The 10,043-nt window shown below is 41.2% G+C and overlaps 1 protein-coding gene across 1 annotated transcript in view; it reads left to right on the forward strand.

The window, feature by feature from the left end:
- The window catches only part of wnt11.L (Wnt family member 11 L homeolog), a 48,401-nt gene extending 39,781 nt beyond the window's left edge, over nucleotides 1–8,620 (forward strand). The window contains exon 6 of the mRNA XM_018247883.2: nucleotides 7,222–8,620. Coding sequence (XP_018103372.1) covers nucleotides 7,222–7,396 — 175 coding nt within the window. The 3' untranslated portion in view covers nucleotides 7,397–8,620. The remainder of the gene's footprint in view (nucleotides 1–7,221) is intronic.
- The last annotated feature ends 1,423 nt before the right edge of the window (nucleotides 8,621–10,043 follow it).

Raw genomic sequence — 10,043 nt, forward strand, 5'->3', positions numbered from 1 at the left:
ATCTCTCCCTACTATACCTGCTATCCCACAGTCACACTCCCTTCCCAGAGACTATTATCCACTGTTACTATAGGCACCATCTCTCCCTACTATACCTGCTATCCCACAGTCACACTCCCTTCCCAGAGACTATTATCCACTGTTACTATAGACACATCTCTCCCTACTATACCAGCTATCCCACAGTCACACTCCCTTCCCAGAGACTATTATCCACTGTTACTATAGACACCATCTCTCCCTACTATACCTGCTATCCCACAGTCACACTCCCTTCCCAGAGACTATTATCCACTGTTACTTTAGGCACCATCTCTCCCTACTATACCTGCTATCCCACAGTCACACTCCCTTCCCAGAGACTATTATCCCACTGTTACTATAGACACATCTCTCCCCCTACTATACCTGCTATCCCACAGTCACACTCCCTTCACAGAGACTATTATCCCACTGTTACTATAGGCACCATCTCTCCCTACTATACCTGCTATCCCACAGTCACACTCCCTTCACAGAGACTATTATCCCACTGTTACTATAGGCACCATCTCTCCCTACTATACCTGCTATCCCACAGTCACACTCCCTTCCCAGAGACTATTATCCACTGTTACTATAGGCACCATCTCTCCCTACTATACCTGCTATCCCACAGTCACACTCCCTTCCCAGAGACTATTATCCACTGTTACTATAGACACATCTCTCCCTACTATATCTGCTATCCCACAGTCACACTCCCTTCCCAGAGACTATTATCCACTGTTACTATAGACACCATCTCTCCCTACTATACCTGCTATCCCACAGTCACACTCCCTTCCCAGAGACTATTATCCCACTGTTACTATAGGCACCATCTCTCCCTACTATACCTGCTATCCCACAGTCACACTCCCTTCCCAGAGACTATTATCCACTGTTACTATAGGCACCATCTCTCCCTACTATACCTGCTATCCCACAGTCACACTCCCTTCCCAGAGACTATTATCCACTGTTACTATAGACACCATCTCTCCCTACTATACCTGCTATCCCACAGTCACACTCCCTTCCCAGAGACTATTATCCACTGTTACTTTAGGCACCATCTCTCCCTACTATACCTGCTATCCCACAGTCACACTCCCTTCCCAGAGACTATTATCCACTGTTACTATAGGCACCATCTCTCCCTACTATACCTGCTATCCCACAGTCACACTCCCTTCCCAGAGACTATTATCCACTGTTACTTTAGGCACCATCTCTCCCTACTATACCTGCTATCCCACAGTCACACTCCCTTCCCAGAGACTATTATCCACTGTTACTATAGACACCATCTCTCCCTACTATACCTGCTATCCCACAGTCACACTCCCTTCCCAGAGACTATTATCCACTGTTACTATAGACACCATCTCTCCCTACTATACCTGCTATCCACAGTCACACTCCCTTCCCAGAGACTATTATCCCACTGTTACTATAGGCACCATCTCTCCCTACTATACCTGCTATCCCACAGTCACACTCCCTTCCCAGAGACTATTATCCACTGTTACTATAGGCACCATCTCTCCCTACTATACCTGCTATCCCACAGTCACACTCCCTTCCCAGAGACTATTATCCACTGTTACTATAGACACCATCTCTCCCTACTATACCTGCTATCCCACAGTCACACTCCCTTCCCAGAGACTATTATCCACTGTTACTTTAGGCACCATCTCTCCCTACTATACCTGCTATCCCACAGTCACACTCCCTTCCCAGAGACTATTATCCACTGTTACTTTAGGCACCATCTCTCCCTACTATACCTGCTATCCCACAGTCACACTCCCTTCCCAGAGACTATTATCCACTGTTACTATAGACACCATCTCTCCCTACTATACCTGCTATCCCACAGTCACACTCCCTTCCCAGAGACTATTATCCCACTGTTACTATAGGCACCATCTCTCCCTACTATACCTGCTATCACACAGTCACACTCCCTTCCCAGAGACTATTATCCCACTGTTACTATAGACACATCTCTCCCTACTATACCTGCTATCCCACAGTCACACTCCCTTCACAGAGACTATCATGCCCATTGCTATGCTTTGAGTTAAAAGAACACTCTCTATAGTTTTTGTGGTATTAAATATCTCTTTCAATCTGTAACTACTGCTCTTCAGATCTCCCTCCAGCTCCTCGTTTATTAGACTGCCCCAATGGCATCTGATACTTAACACAGCACTACAATAAATTTCCCTTTCTCTGACAGCAGAGCTGCTATATTAATAAATACTACAAATAGTACTTAGTCGGTAACTATTTGCCAGCAGATCCCCTTTCGTGCCTTAATCAGGTTATCCATGTTTAAAATATTTTAATCATTTGCGTAGGAGATTTACCGTCGCGCTGTTTCATATCAAAGGGACTGTTTCCTTTCCCAAGAGTTACCCTAATGGAGAAATGAACTTGATATTCTCTTTGACAGCCAACTCTCCCCAGAGTCTACTAAATATAGCCCCCTCCGTAGGCCTGAAATGTCCCCCCCCCCATTGCTCCTTCCTTGTACATCTCAGGCTGAATTCATGTTAATCAATAGTGTAAGGGAAGATGCCAGAGGCACAGCGAGTGTGAAGTGCTGAGAGATTAGCCTTGTGCATAGCTTTCATTTTATCCCATCAATAAATCTGTGAATCAGCAAGTGAAAGATTAGCCTTCCCTGGCAATAGATTGAAGGACACCAGCGCCTGTGTGAAAGGGCATTGACTCTTCAAAGGAAATTGTTCCCAGTTAATAAGCTCTGGTTAAATTCCATTAATTGTGCTTAGTACAGGGAATACCTATGCTGCCATAGTTTTATGGGATCTCTCTGTACAGACTATGAGCAAACTTAGGGACTGTTCCTGCTGAATTGTGCTTAGTACAGGGAATACCTATGCTGCCATAGTTTTATGGGATCTCTCTGTACAGACTATGAGCAAACTTAGGGGCTGTTCCTGCTGAATTGTGCTTAGTACAGGGAATACCTATGCTGCCATAGTTTTATGGGATCTCTCTGTACAGACTATGAGCAAACTTAGGGGCTGTTCCTGCTGAATTGTGCTTAGTACAGGGAATACCTATGCTGCCATAGTTTTATGGGATCTCTCTGTACAGACTATGAACAAACTTAGGGACTGTTCCTGCTGAATTGTGCTTAGTACAGAGGAATACCTAAGCTGCCATAGTTTTATGGGATCTCTCTGTACAGACTATGAGCAAACTTAGGGGCTGTTCCTGCTGAATTGTGCTTAGTACAGGGAATACCTATGCTGCCATAGTTTTATGGGATCTCTCTGTACAGACTATGAGCAAACTTAGGGGACTGTTCCTGCTGAATTGTGCTTAGTACAGAGGAATACCTATGCTGCCATAGTTTTATGGGATCTCTCTGTACAGACTATGAGCAAACTTAGGGACTGTTCCTGCTGAATTGTGCTTAGTACAGGGGAATACCTATGCTGCCATAGTTTTATGGGATCTCTCTGTACAGACTATGAGCAAACTTAGGGGCTGTTCCTGCTGAATTGTGCTTAGTACAGGGAATACCTATGCTGCCATAGTTTTATGGGATCTCTCTGTACAGACTATGAACAAACTTAGGGACTGTTCCTGCTGAATTGTGCTTAGTACAGGGAATACCTATGCTGCCATAGTTTTATGGGATCTCTCTGTACAGACTATGAACAAACTTAGGGGCTGTTCCTGCTGAATTGTGCTTAGTACAGGGAATACCTATGCTGCCATAGTTTTATGGGATCTCTCTGTACAGACTATGAGCAAATTTAGGGGATTGTTCCTGCTGAATTGTGTTCAGTACAGGGAATACCTATGCTGGCTGTTAAACCCATTTTACAAATGCTTTGTCGTTGTCCATACAAACAGTAACACTTCACTGTAGCAGATATACATTATTACAATGACATAATGTTAAAAGATAAAAGGCATGGGTTCTTGTTTGCAAGAGCTTACATTCTAAAAAGGAAGGGGTGTGAAACATAAGGTGAAGATTAAATCATGATATTGTTGTTCTTGACTTCATCGCTCCCTTGTATGTTGGATCTGGTATAAGGCAGGGTCCAATATCGAGGGTTAATTAACCCTCGATATTCGACTAGGAATTAAAGTCCTTCGACTTCGAATATCGAAGTCGAAGGATTTAGCGCAGATAGTTCGATCGAACGATCGAAGGATAATTCCTTCGATCGAACAATAAAATCCTTCGAATCGAACGATTCGAAGGATTTTAATCCAACGATTGAAGGAATATCCTTCGATCAAAAAAAGTTAGCCAAGCCTATGGGGACCTTCCCCATAGGCTAACATTGACTTCGGTAGCTTTTAGATGCCGAACTAGGGGGTCGAAGTTTTTTTTAAAGAGACAGTACTTCGACTATCGAATGGTCGAATAGTCGAACGATTTTTACTTCGAATCCTTCGATTCGTAGTCAAAGGTCGAAGTAGCCCATTCGATGGTCGAAGTAGCCCAAAAAAAACTTTGAAATTCGAAGTTTTTTACCTTTGAATCCTTCACTCGAAGTTAGTGAATCGGCCACCACGAGCTTGGTAGTGCTAGGTTAAAACATAAAATAACATTCAAGGGAAAGAAAACAGCAGTGACCTTTGTCCATTTTTGCCTTAATAAATGCATTATAATTAATGTGCCAGACAGGTGGTAGCAATATTGTTGAAAATTAGAACAATGACAGAAGCAGCTGCACAACTGTTTGAGATGCTGCTTTTATGCACAATGTAGGAGAAATAAGAGCAGACAGTAACCCTTGCAACTCTTTCCCCCTGTTCTACCTAAGATAGAGATCCATTTGAAAGGTTTATTTCCCCTTGAAGCACAAGTTTGTAGTCATGTTATTGTACTTGAATATACTGGGATTGAATGTCTTGCTGGCAGGAGTTTTGTGCTCGATTGCTAGAATGTGTTACTGTATGTGAGGACTCGGGGAACATTGCAGGGAACGGCGGAGGGAAGGGGGAAATTGTTAAAAAGAGATGGGAGATAACGCTATTGAAATAAGAATGTTTTTGGAAACCGTACAAGGTCTAATAACATTTTGCTATTGAAAGTCAAGAATCTGACAGCTCTGCAGCATGTGCAAATATTCCCTTTCCCCCCAAGGCTCCCAATGGGGCTGCGATTGAGAAAAGAACGGCTTCCGGCTCATAATTACATTAGTGAGGGGCAGAGATCCCCCCCTCTGACATACTGTACCTTTCATTCAATATCTCTCCCAACTCAAGCTCTTGTTTCAGGGCTGACACTTTTAACTTCTGCCCCATACAACGAATACATTTTAAAAAATCAGCGAACACCCTTTCACTTACCTGGGTGAAAACTAAAGTCAGCGGTGAGACTCACTGTGTGCTTGTGATAATGTGTAAATGTAGATGCATTGTGCCTCCCCTGTAGATTCCTACTCTAGGAACAGTTATGAAAGAGAATCAGCTCTTAAGTATAGAAATCTGAAGGAGAGGTCATCAAACAAGCCGGACCTTAAATTTATTTGCTTTAGGGGACCCCTTACCCAGTTTTGAATGATCCTACCCTTTTCTCTGCCAAGTGTCTCCTCTAGAGGGACTCTGGCTCTGGGGCTTGATAAACAATTAAGATTATTTAATGAAGCAGAGGACTGTTATTCACATGACCTAATATCAGCTTGATCTTATATATCTAGAATCTCTGCCATAAAGCAAAACAGGACTGCTGTTACTTGCCAGAAAGGAAATAGAATGTGTCACATGATTACCAGGAAACAGATTAGTTTACATTCTGTTTGCAGTTTTAATTTAATTATACAATGAAAGGAAATGTCATTCTAAGAAGCTTTCCTATATGGTTATCCAGAATTCTCGGAACCTGGGGTTTTCTGGGTAAAAGATCTATCTGTAATTTGGATTATCATACATTGGGGCCGATTCACTAACTTCGAGTGAAGGATTCGAAGTAAAAAAACTTCAAATTTCGAAGGTTTTTTTGGGCTACTTCGACCATCGAATGGGCTACTTCGACCTTCGACTACGACTACGACTTCGAATCGAAGGATTCGTAGTAAAAATCGTTTGACTATTCGACCATTCGATAGTCAAAGTACTGTCTCTTTAAAAAAAACTTCGACCCCCTAGTTCGGCAGCTAAAAGCTACCGAAGTCAATGTTAGCCTATGGGGAAGGTCCCCATAGGCTTGGCTAACTTTTTTTGATCGAAGGATATTCCTTCGATCGTTGGATTAAATCCTTCGAATCGTTCGATTCGAAGGATTTAATCGTTCGATCGAAGGAATAATCCTTCGATTGTTTGATCGAACTATCTGCGCTAAATCCTTCGACTTCGATATTCGAAGTCGAAGGATTTCAATTCCTAGTCGAATATCGAGGGTTAATTAACCCTCGATATTCGACCCTTAGTGAATCAGCCTCATTGAGTTTATTAGAAAATCATGTAACCATTAAATAAAGACAATAGGCTGGGTTTGCTTCCAATAAGGATTAATTATATCTTAGTTGGGATCAAGTACAAGATACTGTTTTATTATTGCAGAGAAAAATGAAATCATTTTTTAAAATTTGGATTATTTGGATAAAATGGAGTCTATGGGAGACGGCCTTTCTGTAATTCTGAGCTTTCTGCATAACGGGTTTCCAGATAACGGATCCCATATGCCGTTGCAGTTGTTGAAATCCATTTCTATTCTCTGGTTGTGTAACTATGTATCAGTTCATCTCCAAGGAATCAGTTGCTTTTGTTACAGTGTAACCAGCAGTGCAGCAAATATAAACAGTCAGATAAGATGCTACTTTCGATAGCAATTACCTTTACAAATAATTTTAAAACCATTGAACATTTTCGATGAACGCCTATTGGAAATTTGCTTAGAATTAAATTTTCTACCATTGTGTAAAAAAACAGGCTTTGGGTACAGTTACCCTTTAAATCCCTGATTTCTTCCTTTGAATGCTGCACTTCTGATACTCCAAAATGATACAATACCAGTCACAAAGGTACCTGGATCCCTTATGTGCTGTGGCAGATGTTAATTACCCTGTAATATAATTGCCCTTTAATATATGGGTGAGCCGTAACAGTGGGGCCATAACTGTTCCTATGTAGTATAGAGAGAGCCAGTTCTGCACATGTAAATGTGAATAATGAATTATCCTTGTTCTGTTTCAGGCAATGCAATAAAACATCCAACGGCAGCGACAGTTGCGATTTAATGTGCTGTGGGAGGGGCTACAACCCGTACATGGACAAAGTGGTGGAGAGATGCCACTGTAAATACCATTGGTGTTGCTACGTGACCTGCAAAAAATGTGAAAGGACCGTGGAGCGTTATGTGTGCAAATGAGGCGCCCTGTGGCCCTCACTCTGCGAACAAACATGGCATCAACGCACTGTCCATCATTGGAAGAGCCGTCTTCTGGATTCCTCCCGGAGAGCTGGTGAGCCATGGAGGCAAAAAGCAACTGCCATCCCCAGAATTCCCTGGGGTTCATCTGCCAATGATCTCAGATTGGGTTTTGTTTTTTCTTTAATTAGATGCCACATGCCATAAAAAACTAAATAAATATCAAAACTGAAGTTAAAGTCGGACTAATGGATCTCAAAAGGGACCTGCTGGGGGGTCTTGTTGCAGGAGAATAGGGGAACCAATTATTTTTAATTGTTCTGAACCCAAGAAGGTTCCATGAGTAGTTCCTCATATCTAAGTGGGTTATGCCTTGATGGATCCAGATAAACCATGTGATATATTGAAATATAATAATATGTTTCTTGGTGGGGCCTGTAACAAGGAGTCTAGATGATGGGTTCCTCGCATGTCGGTGTGTCTCGCCTCGCCTAGTAATTATACTGTGTGACCTATTCTGGATCATACCAGGATGAGGCTTGATAAAGGGCCCTTTTTTGTCTACATGAGCTAATGAGCCAATAAAATTATAACATTGGATAACCACCATAATCATCAGAGTGCTGCAGTTACTGGACTATGCATACTATTCTGGATCATACCATGATGTCATGGAAAGAACCTCCCACATAAAGACTCACATTTGGAAGGAGAACCAAGAAAACACCCCTTAAAACGCAGCCATATTGTAAATACTCTTCTTGGTATGACCCAAAAGGGACAAACTGATTTGGAAATCTTCCTTGCTGGGGAAATTCTGGACTGGCTGTTCCAGCTGGAAAATCCTTATGGAATAAAGAGTTAAAAAAGAGAAGCAGTGATACATCTTGTTACATGAACTGTGTTTACATTCTGGGGAATTTCAACCAGACCCCCTACCCACACCCCCTCTGGTTACAACCATCTCATCTGATTCCCATGACAACAGTGTAGTCCCACTGTCGGTGGATGTACAAATTTTCTTTTGTATGCAGAACCTACAGAGATATTTATAAATATAGCATTTGCCTTCTTCTATTCTGCCTTTTTTTTTTATATAAAAGTATAAATATATATAATTATAATTGTAAGAATAAAACATCTTTACGTTTGTATGAAAAAAATGCTAAAGGTAAAATATAAAATGGTTTCTACAATATATTTTTATATTGGTGTTCTATACTATTTTATGAAATTGTCATTTGTACATATTTTACATTAAAGGAATTTAAAAAAAAAGATAAATGTTTTCTCGTATTTGATTACAGACATATTCTGTCCCAAAGTATATTTGGATAATTTTTAACCGACTGGGTCCAAAAAATCAGAAGTAGGTTGAAGGTCTATATTTTCTACAGATATTCCTGGTGTACAAGACTCAGTTCCATTTAGTGGGATAAATACAGTGCCAATTCCATGTATAATACCCCAGAACACACAGCAGGATAAATACAGTGCCAATTCCATGTATAATACCCCAGAACACACAGCAGGATAAATACAGTGCCAATTCCATGTATAATACCCCAGAACACACAGCAGGATAAATACAGTGCCAATTCCATGTATAATACCCCAGAACACACAGCAGATAAATACAGTGCCAATTCCATGTATAATACCCCAGAACACACAGCAGGATAAATACAGTGCCAATTCCATGTATAATACCCCAGAACACACAGCAGGATAAATACAGTGCCAATTCCATGTATAATACCCCAGAACACACAGCAGATAAATACAGTGCCAATTCCATGTATAATATCCCAGAACACACAGCAGATAAATACAGTGCCAATTCTATGTATAATACCCCAGAACACACAGCAGATAAATACAGTGCCAATTCCATGTATAATATCCCAGAACACACAGCAGATAAATACAGTGTCCATTCCATGTATAATACCCCAGAACACACAGCAGATAAATACAGTGCCAATTCTATGTATAATACCCCAGAACACACAGCAGATAAATACAGTGCCAATTCCATGTATAATATCCCAGAACACACAGCAGATAAATACAGGACCAATTCCATGTATAATACCCCAGAACACACAGCAGACATGTATAATACCCCAGAACACACAGGATAAATACAGTGCCAATTCCATGTATAATACCCCAGAACACACAGCAGATAAATACAGGGCCAATTCCATTTATAATACCCCAGAACACACAGCAGATAAATACAGGGCCAATTCCATGTATAATACCCCAGAACACACAGCAGATAAATACAGTGCCAATTCCATGTATAATACCCCAGAACACACAGCAGATAAATACAGGGCCAATTCCATGTATAATACCCCAGAACACACAGCAGATAAATACAGAGCCAATTCCATGTATAATACCCAGAACACACAGCAGATAAATACAGAGCCAATTCCATGTATAATACCCAGAACACACAGCAGATAAATACAGGGCCAATTCCATGTATAATACCCCAGAACACACAGGATAAATACAGTGCCAATTCCATGTATAATACCCCAGAACACACAGCAGATAAATACAGGGCCAATTCCATGTATAATACCCCAGAACACACAGCAGATAAATACAGTGCCAATTCCATGTATAATAC

The sequence above is a fragment of the Xenopus laevis genome, chromosome 2L (genome assembly GCF_017654675.1).
Source record: "Xenopus laevis strain J_2021 chromosome 2L, Xenopus_laevis_v10.1, whole genome shotgun sequence".
Taxonomy (NCBI): domain Eukaryota; kingdom Metazoa; phylum Chordata; class Amphibia; order Anura; family Pipidae; genus Xenopus; species Xenopus laevis.